At 37.0% G+C, this 17,473-nt stretch overlaps 2 protein-coding genes across 2 annotated transcripts; one reads left to right on the top strand and one right to left on the bottom strand.

Moving 5' to 3' along the window:
• Positions 1 to 1,178: 1,178 nt before the first annotated feature.
• Positions 1,179 to 6,530, top strand: LOC109239919 (probable 1-deoxy-D-xylulose-5-phosphate synthase 2, chloroplastic). Its single transcript, XM_019406517.1, has 10 exons — positions 1,179 to 1,398; positions 1,799 to 1,963; positions 2,051 to 2,215; positions 2,609 to 2,759; positions 3,099 to 3,370; positions 3,637 to 3,910; positions 4,173 to 4,480; positions 4,564 to 4,845; positions 5,459 to 5,743; positions 6,337 to 6,530. Exons 1-10 carry the CDS (start codon positions 1,306 to 1,308, stop codon positions 6,481 to 6,483), a joined length of 2,142 nt encoding a protein of 713 aa, XP_019262062.1. The 5' UTR covers positions 1,179 to 1,305; the 3' UTR covers positions 6,484 to 6,530.
• Positions 6,531 to 7,607: 1,077 nt separating this feature from the next.
• LOC109239918 (KH domain-containing protein HEN4-like) lies at positions 7,608 to 17,156 on the bottom strand. The gene is made up of 7 exons (XM_019406516.1): positions 16,553 to 17,156; positions 14,719 to 15,144; positions 14,314 to 14,589; positions 9,010 to 9,279; positions 8,819 to 8,901; positions 8,401 to 8,509; positions 7,608 to 8,173 (listed from the first exon to the last, which is right to left on the bottom strand). Exons 1-7 carry the CDS (start codon positions 17,102 to 17,104, stop codon positions 8,045 to 8,047), a joined length of 1,845 nt encoding a protein of 614 aa, XP_019262061.1. The 5' UTR covers positions 17,105 to 17,156; the 3' UTR covers positions 7,608 to 8,044.
• Positions 17,157 to 17,473: the final 317 nt, after the last annotated feature.

The following is a 17,473-nucleotide window of genomic DNA, read 5'->3' as shown; positions in this document are numbered from 1 at the left end:
TTTACAATTGTGACAAAATGGTGCATTATCTTATAATATGAACTACAAGACAAAGCTAATTATTGATGAAATCCACAAGCCAAATAAAGCAATGAAAAAACAGACCAAGTAAAATAGCTCATATACTTACCACTATTTTATCTTACTGAACATGTTTACATATGAATAACAACAATAACAAATTCAGTAAAATCCCATAAGTAAAATTTGAGGAAGGTATAGTATATGCAGATCTTACACGTACATTGTGCAGGCATATAGACTGTTTCCGATAAATCTCCAGCTCAAGATAATCACAGATGTTAATATAGACTGGTATTTTATAATTAACATTTATTAATAATATAATAAATATGATAAGTAACATGCTATAATAGGTTAAACTACGTTCAAAAGATTTTTCTATGTCAGTATATAATAATAACAACAACAACAAAAATAAAAACAAATAGTCTCAATTAGGGCTGTTCATTGGGATCGGATATCCGAAATCCGAACCGATCAATTCAATTTCGGATTTCGGATTGTGTTTATTAAAATTTCAGTTTTCGGATCGGATTCGGATTGGTATATTTTAATCCGATCCGATCTGAAATCCGAAATTATTAGGCAATGTATAAATACTATACTTTAATTTCGGATAGTCGGTACTTCCTTTACATCTTCCTCCAGGTTATTACCTTTACAATTGCTAGATTTAGCTATATTGGCACCATAGTATTCTCATAATTGCAAAAGCATGAATTTTTCTTAATGTATTGCCTCTTTACAAAGAAAATATACATATTAGTTTGCAACTTTGAAGCATAATAATACGATCCGAAATCCGACCCGATCCAAACTTTAAAATCCGTTCCGATCCGATATAATTCGGATCGGATTCGGATTTCATTTTCTAGAATCCGAAATCCGAATCCGAAATGTGCTAAATCCGATACGATACGATCCATGCACAGCCCTAGTCTCAATCCCTAACAAATTAGGACCTATGATAATATGACTCTTTACTTTTTCATTTAAGAGCAACTTTCAATGTCAGCGTATATAACTTAAATATATAATAAATTGACGTAAATATTTGGAGCTAGAAAAGTAGCAGAATAATAATATTTTTCATCTGGAGAGTACAAACAATATCTCATGGGGAATTGATATTTGCTATTTATATTCAAGGGGAGACTCTCTTTCTTGTCACAAATTATAAATTCTGTCCCCCTTTTCTCTTGTGTCCAATAATTCAATCACCTTCATTTAGACTTTGTTCATTTTTCTCTCCGAGTAAAATTAACTTCATCATATTACAATATGGCAGTTTCTTCAGGTCCTGTTTTCAGAATTAACCAGCCTACTTCACTATATTTGACAACTCCAAGATTTCACAATTTGTCAAGGAAAAAGGTAAGCAAAAAACACACCCCATTTGATTTTCTTGGAAAATTTTATCTACGTCGAGAGTCTACCGAAAACAGCCTCTCTGCCTTTACAAAGGTCGGGTAAGGTCTGCGTACACTCTACCTCCCCACACGATTTTCAGTGGGTGTGTTGCTGTTGTTGTTGGAAAATTCTATATTCAAATCTCTCGATAACAGCCTCATTTGTTCTGATACTTTTTGGCTGCTATAGTGAAGTGTTGTTATAGACGATATATGTTCTTACATAACATAAAAATCGGTTTCGAGGAAAATATGGTTTTTACAGTAAATGGAGAGGTCTGACTGTATCTATTTTTTATGTAAAGTTAACTGTCTGGTATCTGAAATTCACTGGCCCGACTAATCTCGAATTGTCCTTGTTTCAGTTTCTAGTTAAAGCTTCTGTGAATGGATCAGAAGAACATAATGGAAAGATAGTAAGAAAGAAAGAAAAAGATAGTTGGCAGATTGATTTTTCAGGAGAAAAGCCACCTACACCAGTTTTGGATACAATCAATTATCCAATGCATATGAAGAATCTATCCAAATTGGTAAATTACTAATCAAACCATTAAAAGTTAAGGCTTGTAATTCTTGTTTTGGATTATTTGATCAGTTTTTTTATTATTTTAAAACAGGATCTTGAACAATTAGCTGCAGAAGTAAGAGCAGAGATTGTGTATTCAGTGGCAAAGACAGGAGGCCATTTGAGTTCAAGTTTAGGTGTTGTGGATTTAACTGTGGCTTTGCACCATGTTTTTGACACTCCAGATGATAAAATTATCTGGGATGTTGGTCATCAGGTGATGAAATGTTAATTCTTTTTATTTCCTTGAAGAATAGGAAGGGAAGCCTTGGCGTAACTGGTAAAGTTGCTGCCATGTGACCAAGAGGTCACGGGTTCGAACCTTGGAAACAACCTCTTGCAGAAATGTAAGGTAAGGCTGCGTACGATAGACCCTTGTGGTTCGACCCTTCCTCGGACCCCGCGCATGGTCAGGGTTCGAGCTTTGAAAACTGCCTCTTGCAGAAATGTAGAGTAAGGCTGCGTACAATAAACCCTTGTGGTTCGGCCCTTCCTCAAACCCCGTACCTGACGGAAGCTTAGTGCACCGGGCTGCCCTTTATTTTCCCGAAGAATAGATAATTCCATAATTTTATATATCAGCAACTAAAGTGGACAAAAAATTTTGCAGGCATATGCACATAAAATCTTAACAGGAAGAAGGTCTAAAATGCATACAATTAGAAAGACTTCAGGGCTAGCACCATTTCCTAAAAGGGATGAAAGTGTTTATGATGCTTTTGGTGCAGGGCATAGTTCAACAAGTATCTCTGCTGGTCTAGGTATTATTTCCAATTACATCATATTACTTTCTGTAACAGCTCACGGACCGCTGGCGGTTGAACTCGAAAACAGGTTCGCTGTAAAACTTGCCTTGGGCAAATCCCACATCGGAATAGGGGAAAAATTGACCCTATAAAAAGGCACGTTCAAGATTCGAATCCCATTGAGGCGCCTTTTGGTTTAAAGCCAAAGGGAACAAAACCGTGATGGCCCAAAGGTTGGGCTACAGCGAACAATATCTTGACAATTGGGTCTGAGCTGTTATATTTTCACCAGGAAAAAAGTAAATAAATCCCAAATAAATACCAAGCTTACTTAGATTAAATGATGTGTTGCAGGCATGGCAGTTGCGCGAGATCTTTTAGGCAAAAACAACCATGTTATTTCTGTAATTGGAGATGGAGCAATGACCGCAGGACAAGCATATGAGGCCATGAATAATGCAGGATTTCTCGACGCGAATCTTATTGTCATATTAAATGATAATGAACAAGTTTCTTTACCAACTGCAACTTTAGATGGCCCTGCAACTCCAGTTGGAGCACTCAGTAGTGCCTTAAGCAAACTCCAAGCTAGTACTAAGTTTAGACAACTTCGCGAAGCTGCCAAGGTATATTGGATTCCTTTTTCGTTTAGTATGGCGTAACTGGTAAAGTTGTTGCCATGTGATTAGGAGGCCATGTGTTCAAGCCGTGAAAACAGCCTCTTGCAAAATGCAGGGTAAGACTGCGTACAATAGACCCTTGTGGTCCAGCCCTTTCTCCGGATCTCGCGCATAGCGGGAGCTTAATGCACCAGGCTGCCCCTTTTTATTATTTAAGGATTGAAATTAGGCAAAGTTGTTAAATATTAAGGATGTTTCTTTTGTCTTTGTAGAGTATAACAAAGCAAATTGGACCACAAGCACATGAAGTTGCAGCTAAAGTTGATGAATATGCAAGGGGAATGATTAGTGCTTCTGGTTCAACTCTTTTTGAGGAGTTAGGCTTATATTATATTGGTCCAGTAGATGGACACGATATTGAAGATTTGATTACTATTTTAAAGAAGGTAAAATCAATGCCAGCAGCAGGACCAGTTCTAATTCACATTGTAACAGAAAAAGGAAAAGGCTATCCTCCTGCTGAAGCAGCAGCTGATAAAATGCATGGTAAGGCAATAAAATAAAAATATTACATGTTGTAAAATTTTGCTGGTAAAGTTGCTGTCATGTGACCAGGAAAGGAGGTCACGTGTTCGAGCCATGAAAATAGCCTCTTGCAGAAATGCAGGGTAAGGCTGCATACAATAGACCTTTGTGGTCCGGCCCTTCCCCGGACCCTGCGCATAGCGGGAGCTTAGTGCATCGAGCTGCCTTTTTTTATGTTGTAAAATTTTGAAGAGGACTAAGGTTTTATGGTTGTAATTTTCAGGGGTGGCACAGTTTGATCCGAAAACAGGAAAGCAATTTAAGGCTAAATCGCCTACGCTTTCATATACTCAATACTTTGCTGAATCCCTTATTAAAGAAGCTGAAGTTGATAATAAGATTGTAGCTATACATGCTGCAATGGGTGGTGGAACTGGCCTCAATTATTTCCAGAAACGATTCCCAGAACGTTGTTTTGATGTCGGCATTGCTGAACAACATGCAGTTACCTTTGCAGCTGGTTTAGCTACAGAAGGCCTAAAACCGTTCTGTGCCATTTACTCCTCGTTCTTACAACGAGGCTATGACCAGGTAACTAAGAGACCGTAACATAACATTTGAAGCATGCCACACCTTTCGGATTGTTGTACTAACGTTGCATAATTGTAAAAAAGGTGGTGCACGACGTGGATCTTCAGAAATTACCTGTCCGGTTTGCAATGGACCGAGCTGGTTTAGTTGGTGCAGATGGTCCAACACATTGTGGAGCATTTGACGTTGCATACATGGCATGTTTACCTAATATGGTAGTCATGGCTCCATCAGATGAAGCAGAGCTAATGCATATGGTTGCAACAGCAGCAGCTATTGATGATAGGCCTAGTTGTTTCAGATTTCCTAGAGGAAATGGAGTTGGTGCACTTCTTCCTCCAAACAATAAAGGAATACCAATTGAGGTACAAATTCATTACTAATTCACCTCTAATAACATCTACATAAAAATGCCTTCGACGTGTTTTTTGTAAGCTCATAAGCTGATCAAACCAACTTATAAGCACTTTTTTGCTTATCTACATGTTTGGTAAACGCGAAAAAGTGCTTATTAGCCAAAACCAGCCAAACGTCATAAGCTGGCTACCCTCAACTCAACTTATAAGCATTTTTGGTTTGATCAAGATTTCTACTATTTTATCACTAATATCTTTTGTACTTCTCGAAATACCCTTTCCAAAACAAAACCCTTAACTCCTCTCTATTTCATTTTCATCCATACTTCTCCTTGTAAAGACATTTTTCTAATTTATACTTTAAAAACAATTAAGGTCATTTTAGTCATTTTGACATAAAAGTATTTATTAGCACTTTTACAACGAAACATCAATTGCATATTATCAACTTAAGCACTCTATCCAAACACGTAAATACTTATTTATAAAATTATTTTCACCACTTAAAAGTTTTTTTTTTTTTCAACATTTGATGTTTATCAGCTACTCTCGATCTCGATCAGTTAAACCAAATAAGCTCTAATTTATGTTGGCATTTATGTCTATATTGTAATATCAACAGGTTGGTAAGGGAAGAATAGTGAGAGAAGGTGAAAGGGTTGCCATTCTAGGATATGGTTCCATAGTACAACAATGTTTGGGAGCTGCAGACATCCTAAATTCGTATAATGTAAGAGTAACAGTAGCCGATGCTCGGTTCTGCAAACCATTGGATGCTAATCTTATTAAGAGATTAGCCAAAGAACATGAAATCTTGATCACTGTTGAAGAAGGATCAATTGGAGGATTTGGCTCACATGTTTCTCATTTCCTAAGCCTAAACAGCATTTTGGATGGACCCCTTAAGGTAAAAGCATTATGAAAGTGTGTGTGATTGGTATGACGAAAGTGATTTTTCAAGAAAATATTTTTTATGAGGAAATTATTTTCTGGTGTTTGATTACCAGAAAACATTTCCTCAGGAAAACATTTTACGCCAAAAGGAAGAAAATGACTTCCCTAACTTATAGACGGAAGTCATTTTTCTTACGGCTATCTTAACTTTTAACTTCATATTACTTGCTTTAAACTTACGACATTATTATTAATCTTCAAAACTCGAAAATTTCATTTAGTCACTAACAAAACACCGAAAAATATTTTACTAGATTGATAGAAAATGAATTATCCATGTGACCAGGAGGTCACGGATTCAAGCCGTGAAAACAAGCTCTTGCAGAAATATAGGGTAAGGCTGCGTAAAACAAACCCTTGTGTTCCGGCCCTTCCCTGAACGCATAGGGGGAGCTTAATGCACCACGCTACCCTTTTGACGGAAAATGACTTATGTCATACCAAACACATTAAAATACAAAAAATTCAAGAATCTTTTCTGCAAGTAGATTTGTCATTTTTCTTGTTCCTTTTTGTGTTTTAAATCTTAAATTTTGAATTTTGCAGTTGAGGTCAATGGTACTTCCAGATAGATACGTAGATCATGGATCACCACTTGATCAGATTGAAGCAGCTGGTTTGTCATCTAGGCATATATCTGCTACAGTATTAAAACTATTGGGAAGACCAAAGGAAGCTCTTGTAGTAAATTAGATTTGCTAAGTGAAATTCTATAGTTTAAGGGAAGGATTAAGATTATAGATCCAGGAAAATGTGTCATTGTTTTAGCACTGAATTAATCAGATGTATAACCTTTATTACCTTGTGCTCGTGTATATTAGTGTCATTTTGTGTAGTTGTAATAACTGTTGTCTTTTTATTTTTTGTGCTTAAGGATAAGGAGATTAAGTCCTCGTTCTCCTTTAAAACATGCCAAAAGAAACAGCCATATTATAATAATGTCTCCCTTTGCCTGGCTGATAAAAATTTATTCACACCGGGTGTTTATACTAACCAAATGAATGTGGACATTCACTTTTTACACCTAATCGTGATTAAGAGATTCTATATAATTGGGGGAAGATAAGAGTTCATGGTTAATTTCACATATGGTCACAATAAAATTAACTATTTTTTATTACATACCACTATAACATTCAAATTATAAACCTTTTTCGTTATATTAAAGTAGCTGACTTCGAGCGCATAGTCGTAATAGAGCATGGCTGCTGCTCAGCTCCAGTATCAGTCTCTAACTTATCCTTGCCTTGTTGCAGTAGAAACTGTATATTACTTGCGCTTTAACGGCAGCCCGGTACACTAAGCTCCCGCTATGAACCGGGTCCGGAAAAAGACTGAACCACAAGGATCTATTATATGCAGCCTTACCCTTTCTTGACTAAAAATGTATCTATCATTCATTTGTCACGCCTACTCCCTGTTCAATTACATGCAAAAAATCTTCCTATCAAACAGTCTCGTGTTACCGAATGATGATGAATTACTTCTATTTAATAGAATATTTAACTCGAAAATACAAAGATCCACGTTATTTTCATTCAACCGCTACGTTATTTTCATTCAACCGCTACAAGATCATTAATTCCATAAGTTTGGACTTCTGTTGCTAACATAAAAACATCTCTTTCCATATATTCGGATACTAACACATGTAGAACAATAAGAATATCAAGAGTCAATTTGCACCCTATGTGAAGGTTACATTATCGAAGACAGATGTCAAAGGATCGGAGGCAGATGGAGCATGGGTTAAGTTGAACCACTAAAACCAGCAGTTTCGACACGGAGCACAAATACATATGTTAAAAATACTAAAATTTCAACAAGTAAAAGTTATGAACCCATAATTTCATAAATGCATTAGGTTCAGTTGTAAGAACCTCAAGGGTTAAACCCATCGAGTTTCAATCTCAGATCCACTTCCAGAAAGGAAGTGGTACACCACACCTGGTACCACATTAGCTCAACCAATTTACAGAACAATGACAACAGTAATGTTTTTTTTTCGCACTAAGCTTTACCGCGAATGTAGATTTAAACACAGAGTCTTTACACAGACTGGTGTATTTACCCGAGGTCTAGCGACTATGTTTCAAAGTAAGAACCTAGACAATGTAGGTATGGAGCATGCATACTTACAGGTTGCCAAATGCACCATAACTATCCACTAGTGACGAAGGAATCATCTTATCAAAATATGGGGGTAGCACCCATCTTCTTGTCGGTCTATGTCCTGGAGCACTGGTGGTTTTGATTATAAGAAGATGAAGGCTTGATGAACGCTCTGTGCAATCTGGATCTGTTCAGGTGAACCAGATATGATAACCTTTCCATCACATTCTCCAGGACCTGGATCTTGTAGAACGACTGCGGCTCCAGAGATCTGATCCATAACATAGAGAACAAACGCAATGAATATAAACTTATAACATCATGTTAACCACCTGCTCCTGACCCTAAAATGAAAGCCTTGAGCTCGGAATCAAATTAATTCGACCTAGTTCTCTTTCCTCACCCATCCCTTTGCATTCTGTTGCTCTCATCTGTTGCCCTCTCTTCTTTTTTTCCTTCATTTTATTCCTTTTCTTTTTGGGAGGGTGTTGAGTTTACCTCTTTCAATCGAGCCAAATTGGAACCATTCTCGCCATAAACAGAACTAAATTTTTGTCCTGAAACAGTGATCACAATGGTTTTCTTTGCTACCCCATTCTCATCCATCCTGCTCAGCCAATGAAAGAGCAAGAAACATCACAAAGCAGAGATATGTAGCCTCAGCAGAATATAAACATAGAACTAGATTGATCTTGAAGGTCAATTGCCATTATAGTACTTTTCATGTTTACTTTACGGGAAGCCTTATAAAAACAGCTATCTCAAGGAGAATACGAAACATCGGATTTTTCCTTTTATTTCAGTTTTGATTGCAAAAAAAAGAAAAAAGAAAACAAATCAGGTATGAAGTTTCTGTTATAAGACAATACAAAAATATTTAATAAGTTTTGTATTTAATGTCAGTCACAACTCAAACCTTCCACTTTCAGGTCCACCTTGAGAACTCTTCCAGCCACCCATGCTTTCTTTGATTGTCTTGCCATTCGATCTATGCTTGGACTGCACAATAAAAAACCGTCAAGCATTAAATCCCCATAGACGTATTCCAGACAAAGAAGAAAAGGAGGGAGTGAATCCCAGTAAGTAAACAGGATACAGCTTTCAAACCTGTTTGTCCTGTAATAACGAATGAGGACCACCAAGATTTGGCACAAAACCAAGATGATCCATTTTGTCGAGAGAAGAAAAGCTGGGCAAGTGATCCAACTGAGAAGGCATACTAGTACCAATTTCATGGAGACTTCCATGGGAGCGCGAAGAATAAGGATAATTTCTAGGTACAGCTTCTTCAGAAACCAAATTGGAAAAGAAGGCCTCCCTCAGCCTACCAGTAAGTTGAAAAAGGGCACTCTTCACGCTGTCGTGCTCGCCAACAATCTGTGGAATAATGCCTTTATCTTCCAGTTGCAAATAAACCAGACATGAATGTAAAAGCATTTCAAAGTCAAACGTTGCATGAATCCCACTAGAAAATGTCAAAAAGATGGGAGGGTTAAAATCACATCTCAAACTCTTTGCATGTTAACCTCACCACCATTAAGATACTGTAAGCTCGCTGGACAATAAACTTTTTGGTTAGCAAGAGGTACTTCCCCTTATAGTTTTTTGATTGGTTTAGGACTTTCCCTTCTAGTTAATCAGAACTCAAGAGAGTCCCTGCCTCAACATTCTGCAACTAATGGATTAAAACATGAGCCCCATTGATAACCTTTTCAAACCCATTTTAATACGAATTTTGTACCACAGAGAGTTACACAAGGCCCACCTTTTTATTTGATAACCGTGAAATTTATGAGCTAAAACACGGTTCAAATCTCGGTGGATAATAGGTTTGTTCCTCTATTCTTCTCAACTTAAATACTGGCTTTCGAACCCGTGATGTGCGCCTAACACATACATCACATGTTGCGCTCTTACCGCTAGACCAACTCTTGGCACATAAGGCCCACTTTTCTCCAATCCATAATTCAAAAGAAAGAAAAAGCCAAAAAGTTATCAATGGACCAGTGGTCTTCACCTTCCATTCAAGGGTATATGTTTTCATCTTCATAGTTAGACTAAAATCACATGGAATAAAATTGTCTTGTAGGACCTTCAATCTCTTGGAATCCATGCAAACTTAGCGCAAATAGTGCACAATGGAAGAAAAAAAATCAATACTTGGGATACTAATTAGGTGTAATTAAGGGTTAGTTTATTCTCATTAGAGACTTATATGCAAGTAGAAAATATAAAGAATTTTAAGTGCTAAAGCCTAAATCTTCAAATATAGGATCGTTACAGGTCTAAATGGAGCGACATGATTCATGAGTATTCACCAAAACACATACAAATACACATACATACACACACATATATACATATAATATATGTCATATATAGCGGACCCCAACTAGCTTGAAGTTTAGGCGTGGTTGTTATTGTGTTATAGTTGGTACATGTGCCAAATCTACTATAGACATCCAATTTGCAAAGGAGAGACTACCTTTAAAAATATTACCCATAAACTTACCTTCAAAACATAGGGATAAATGGCCTGTCTACCCTTCTCCACTTGAATATCAGGCTTAGAGCCCGTTTGGATTGGCTTATTTTAAGTGCTTTTAAGCCAAAATAGCTTTTAAGCCATTTTGTAGTGTTTGGATAAAGTAAAAAAGTGCTTTTAAGTACTTGTTTTTAAGCTAAAATGACAAAAATAAGCCAAAAGTTAGAATTCCTAACTTATGGCTTTTGGCTTAAAAGTCACTTACAACAAGCCCTGACACACTATTTTAGTACTTTTTATCACTACTTCTTTCAAGTTTTGCAGAAAGAAGACATATACACACAGACACACTATTAGTTCTTTCAAGTTTTACATTAACAAATAATTTTCAGCTTAATTTCCTTAATTATTTTTTGATATGGTACTTTGCTCCCTTAGTGGAGGTGCTTTCCACAACCTTACTTTCCTTGATTATTGTAATTACTAATTACAGATTAATGAACGCATCATAGCAGATAGATTTTGGTTAAAGAACTTTTTCTAATGGAATTATTAGTTTAAGTTTGATACAAGAACTACAATAAGAATATGACAGGTATTTATAGACCAGACTGAACCTGCCACTTCAATTGGTTAAACTGGAAATTGGGCAGCCAGACAGGCAGTCCAGTTAGATGGGAAAAAAGCAAAAACGCATTCAAGGATAAGGATTTTTGGGATTTGCCAGCTAGATGGATCTCAGTGAATGACATGATTTTCATCTCCTCTTTGTAATTACCATTAACTAGAAACATCTACTAGACCTCATAACTGAACAGCAACTTGTAAGCTTCGCAGTTCAAGTTTAAAAACAGGTTATATGGGTAGTTGGATTGACTGCTTTGTAATATCATCTCAAGCAGCCACAACTTCCATAACAAGAACAGGAGACATTAAACTAGAGCCAAGGTTACTGCAGTTTCCACTTGAATTATTGCAACTTGGGGTAGTGCAATTTATCTGAAGTTTCTGAACCTCAAGGCATGAAGCTTGAGAGCACTCAAAAGAAAGAACATTGAAGAATAGGTTTTAAATATATTTAAAGAGAAAAGCAATAAATTGCACAAGACAAAATTTACGTGGTTCGGCAATTTTTGCCTACTCCACGACCACACTAAGGATAGCTCTTTATTAATTGAAGAGAAAGAAGAAGTTGAGGAATGATTTACAATTGAAAAGAGAATGCCTATTTATAGGCAGAACGTCGGTTGAAAAAAGATTTTAGCGAATGTGAATACGTAGCAGGACGGCACCGCAACCTACACGCCGAACTTTTTCTTTCACATTTTCAGCTCACCAACTTTGACCTTTCCTTTCTTCTCTCGTTTTCTTTCTTTTCATTCTTGCATTTTTCTCTGTCTTTTTCTCCTTCTTTTTGTTTGACTTTTCATTTACCCACATGGGTTTGTCCCATCAATTTCTCTTAGAAAACGCTACGCCCCGACCCGAGTCCCCACATCCGCTTTTCTCCCCGCAACCCAATAAGTTGGCAAAGCCAACACAAGATTAGGGTCGTCCCCTTCATTCTATGCCGACCCTGGCCCGGGCTGGGCGTATCACAGTTTTTCACCGAGGGGTTGGATCAAAGAGATTGCAGCAAAGAATTGATCTGAAACGAAGCACTTCATCTATAGGCATTGTAGAAAGGATAGAATATGAGTCTAATCGTTCTTCTCAAATCGCTCCACAAATCGCTCCAGTACGATGGACCAGGGGGGGGGGTCCGCCAGAGAAAATGCAACACAATAGAAAGTTCGCTCCGCCGCGTAAGATCCTGAAATCAACCACGACATTTGATGGGACAAACCCATGTGGGTAAATGAAAAGTCGAACAAAAATAAGGAGAAAAAGACAGAGAAAAATGCAAGAATGAAAAAAAACGAGAAGAAAGGAAAAGTCAAAGTTGGTGAGCTAAAAATGTTAAAGAAAAAGTTCGGCGCGTAGGTTGCGGTGTCGTCCTGCCGCGTATTCACATTCGCTAAAATCTTTTTCAGCAGACGTTTTGCCTATAAATAGGCATTCTCTTTTCAATAGTAACTCATCTCTCAACTTCTTCTTTCTCTTCAATTAATAAAGAGCTATTCTTTGTGTGGCCGTGGAATAGGCAAAAATTATCGAACCACGTAAACCTTGTCTTGTCTTGTGCAATTTATTTCTTTTCTCTTTAAAAAAAATTCCTTTCTATTAGCATGACACGCTTCCCAACATTATCCGGCAAGATAAGTGAAAACATAATGGTTGCAACAACAGCAGTTATGCTATGTGCTAGATTGTCTGGCTGTTGCAATAATTGAAGCAAGATGACCTTTTTTCTTTTTTAAGAAGTCGAAGCAAGACGACTTTTTTTTCTTTTTAAAGAAGTCGAGGCAAGATGACATGCCATAGAAGCTTGAAAAACTCAAATAGTTATCTATACAAGCAAGAAAATTGAAAGAGAATAAATAGAAGCTCAAAAGGATTTTTAATGCCCTTCTTGAAAAAGAAAAAGAAAGCCAGTAAATCCTAGAGCCGATAAATTTTATCCTTTTACGTAGTAGACTAGGCCCTAGCAAGTGCAGACAATCTTAACATGATCACCCTACCGGTGTTAAATTCTCTCAACCATATTTCTCCTCAAACGTAATATGTTCTACAACTAATGTTTAATTAGTAATGAATGGAACGGGTTCAAATGGAGCCAAATGAATAGTAGGTTTCTGTTTAACATACGCAACTAGCTTGGGCTTGAGGTATAGTTGTTTCCTAAGTTGCACAGACTCGAATGCAGGTGTCCGATACAGGTACGGATCTAGATGTTGGATTTTTCATGATCCAAATTTTAAGATTTAGGGATGCGGATACGGGAGCGGCGATTCGACTAAAAGTTAATCCAAATATCTAAACAATTATAAAAATATGTCTACATTAAGAGACATTATGTGGAGAAATGACAAGGTATTACGAGAATGAGAAAATATTGATCAAGAGGAGAGCTCGAGAAGGAGATACTGACATCAAATTTTCTGTATAGAAGGTATTCCATTTTCTTGAATTTCACACCCTATCTTTTGTTTTGATTTCAGAAATCATTGTATCTGTCCAGAATGTCTCGGTCGATTTTGGTCAAAGAACCCAAAGTCTGTTGACCGAATTCGGTACGGATCTCACACTCACGTTGTGTCAACAGAGGTGCGGCACCGAAAGTGAAGAGTCCAAGCAACTTAGGTTGTTTAAATGTTGAATATTTAAAAGTAGGTTATGCAACAACTGAATTACCTGAAGTACATAAACAAAATAAAAAGAATTTGCAAACAATTCAGTTGTATTTGGTATATTTTAATGAATATGCTTAAACTGCATCTGTTAAAATTTTATTTTATTTTCGAAATTTGGTACATTTTAATGAATATGCTTAAACTGTATTTGGTACATTTTAATGAATATTTAAAACTTAGTTGTATGAAGTTAATCTACCATATCTAAAGCCTAAATTCTTTTGATAATTTGGCAAGTAAAAGCTCCATTGGAGATTCATAAGTGACTTAAAATATCAAGTACATGTAATTAATTGTCATCTCAACTTCCTTATTTAAGCCAGTATATGCTGATTCTCATAAAAATCAACCAACTGTATTAAATCCAAGATTTGAACATATTTTCTATAACACCCTTATAAGAATACAAGTGAAACGGGTTTGGTAGTAATTCTTATTCCTAATTCTCCAATTTGAGATTGTTGTAGTTGAGATGTAATCGGATATTTCGTCTGTTCTTTTCCCATTTTGTTATTGGTTAACATAGAGGTGAACCAAAATTTAGTTATTTTATGGTCATGAAATATATTAAGGACGGACAGAACTGTTAATAGTTTGAGTCATAGAGATCAAGGTAGTAGTTTACATCATTACCTGTACCACTTTATCATTCTCTGCAGCACAGTTTGGAGCATGCTCTGCACCCAATAGTTGTACTTCAACCCCCGTCGATAAACCTATTTCCGATGAAACTCTTTCCCATTCAGCAATTAGGCATTTGATTTCACTCGATCCAACTAAGATTCTTGCACTTATGGAACCACTCTTCCCCACACCAGGTATGTGCCTGTGTACACGGCTAGCTTCTAAAGATCTTTCAAACACTCGAACTGTGGCAACTTGTGCAGGTGAGTATAATGGCTCCCGGCTCTAAAGAAGATCTCAAAACAGTTAGAGAAGACAGCATTTGCAAAAACCTGTCAAAAGTGTCATTAATGAAGCACAATGGAAAAACTGGCATGACTAGAAGTTAAAGGAAGTAATGAATAGTCACTGAACTTCAAGCGAAGATATGGTGGCAACACGGTCTTTTGACCCTGCAATTGGAGTGGAAAACTTTATAGACGCTCCAGTATCTTTCTCTAAAGCTTTGACAATAATAGCCCCCTTGCCAATCACACCTCCAGCAGCGTCATTAGAGCAAAGCAATCTAAAGACTACTTTTCTTTGAGCACTGTCCGCATCCAGATTCAAAACTCTATCAACATCTGATGATAATGACTGTACTACTGAAGAATGATTAACGGCATTTCTCTGCAACGATGGTATCGAGGGTTTGGTATCCAGAAGAAAGTCCGCAGACTGTTCACGGACTGCGCCTTCCGAAGTAACGTGGGCTGTTGTTCTGTCAGCTGGTAAGCGAACTTGAAGACGCCGAGAAACGGGAACCAATGCTTTCTTTACGGCCAAAGTTCTACCCATTATCTGCATTGATTTAAACAATCACTTAGAGATAAACCGAATGCATATTTTTCCCCTACATAGATATCTATTCATTTGCCACATACAAACATATCTCGATTTTCCACTACAACGAAATCAGTGTATTCCCATAAATGGGGTCTGGGGAGGGTAGTGTGTACGCAAACCTTACCCCTATCTCGATTTTCCACTACATAAGACAAATTTGGAACTAAAATAGTCATTTGCTATGTTACGCAGACTCTTCAAAATGTTGCCGTAGCCGTGTCGGATCCTCCAAAAATACACTTACTTTTGGAGGATCCGACACACACCCGACAATATTTTCGGAGAGTCCCAGCAACATAAGTCATTTGTCACCTTGCTCTCCATTATATGAGATGTAAATCTAAATTGCAAAAAGAGAGTAATGCCCCGAGATAAAATGAAAAAGAACAAAAGAAAATAGCAAAAAGGATGCAAAAGTTGCCATATTACACGCTTCTCCAACACTGTGTCTTCTGCTGGGAACAAAGGAAAAGCATTTCCAGATCTAGTAAGTCCTTCATTTCACCTCAACACTAATAATAACTACCTTTCCCAACTCTCACATCAATACACACTGAGTTTTGATCTCTACACTCAAGCTGAGACATTCATCCCATGAGTTTCATTTAAAGCGACAACATACTTTTTCCCTCCTTTCTTTTTCAAGGAACCTTTTTATTTTTTTAAGGTGTGGCTGTCAAACATGTGGCAGCAATATTAGGGACTTTGATTTACCTCGAATATTACCAAATTTACCAGATTCCCCCTTCAACACAAGCGGGTAGCCACACCAAAGAACCCCTTTCTTCAAACCACATTTTATTACCATTCTCACCCGACTCTAAAGAAAAGATTAGTCCAACAGATCTGACATTTCATTTCTAGTTCACAACACAAACTAACTGTTGACAACAATTTTTGAAAGGTCAATACAACACTAACTACACCTCAATTCCAAATTAGTTGGGATAAATCCTCTATACTCATTTCACTCTATCTAGGTCCATTTCATTTCAATATTCAATAACTTGTCACGAGTTAGGGGTTCTTTGAAACGGTTCTCTCAATCTCACTGTCAAACAATCTCCAATCAAAATAAAAAGACTCTTGTCAAAACACCAAACTAATAAAGCATAGAATTAAAATCCAACACACTAATATCTCCAAATAGATAGAGTTTAGTTTCTATGCACTCACAGTGCAAACAATATTTACGCAATCAGATTACTTAAATGGTAATTGCATGTAGCTCTATTTAATAGCATTGATCGGTATCTTAAAATAAATGGTAAGTAACATGTTACAGCAGGATAAATAACACTGATGCTGTAAAAAATTCATTACATTTTCAGTGTATATAACTTAAATTTTCAGAAACAAACACCTGAATCAACTCTTCTTCAGGTACAGCACAAGCAGGAAGCTGGTCTTTTTTCAAAACCTTAATTTTGGCACCTGTACTTTTCCTTATACCATCTACAATGGCGCCACCTTTTCCCATTAAAGCTCCAATTTGACTTTTAATTGCGAGCAATCTACACCCAACTGCCCCACCTTCATTTCCTTCAACCTGCAATACCCTTTCGTAAACTCGAATCAAACCTTCTTGTGCTCTAGAAACTTCCACTACCTCCTCAACTTCTTCACTGTTATTATAGCTTATCCCTATTTTCTTATCTATATTTGAGTCACCAGTGATGTTTATAACCCGTTCATGGCAATTTGGTAAAGGTTCTTCGAACCGGATTTTGCATCCGGTTTGAGTTTCGAGGTTCTTAATTACACCGCCGGAGTTTCCGATGACTCCGCCTGCTGTGTTGACGTGGCAGAGTAGTCGGAAATTTACTTGACCTGGTTGGACTACTGTTGTTGGATCTCCTCCTCCGCCACCGCCGCCCCTCTTGCTCGCCGGACGGTGGTGGTTTTGGTGGTTCATTTTTTATCAGGCGGAAGCAGAAAGAGAATGACTGAAGTGGTTATAATGAGATGTCGTTTTGTTTATATGACTTTGTACGGACTTGAGTGTGACTGTGTGTGTGTGTTTTTTTAAGGGCGTGTTTGGATATCAGATTATTAAAAAAGTTTTTTTTTTTTTTTTTGGAATAGTATAGTTACCTTGTTTGGCCAAGTTACTAAAATCTGCTTATTTCGAGAAATTTATTTTTTCAAAAATGCTTTAAAAAGCACTTTTGATGAAAATCAGTTTGTGTTTGGCTAATTAATTTAAAAAATACTTTTGATAGCAATTAGTGTTTGGTCAAACTTTAAAAAGTATTTTAAATATAATTTTCTCGAAAGTGCTTTA

This window comes from Nicotiana attenuata, unplaced genomic scaffold (assembly GCF_001879085.1).
Source record: "Nicotiana attenuata strain UT unplaced genomic scaffold, NIATTr2, whole genome shotgun sequence".
Classification (NCBI taxonomy): Eukaryota; Viridiplantae; Streptophyta; class Magnoliopsida; order Solanales; family Solanaceae; genus Nicotiana; species Nicotiana attenuata.
Note: the sequence above shows the minus strand (reverse complement) of the source record. Positions and strands in the feature narration are given on the sequence as shown.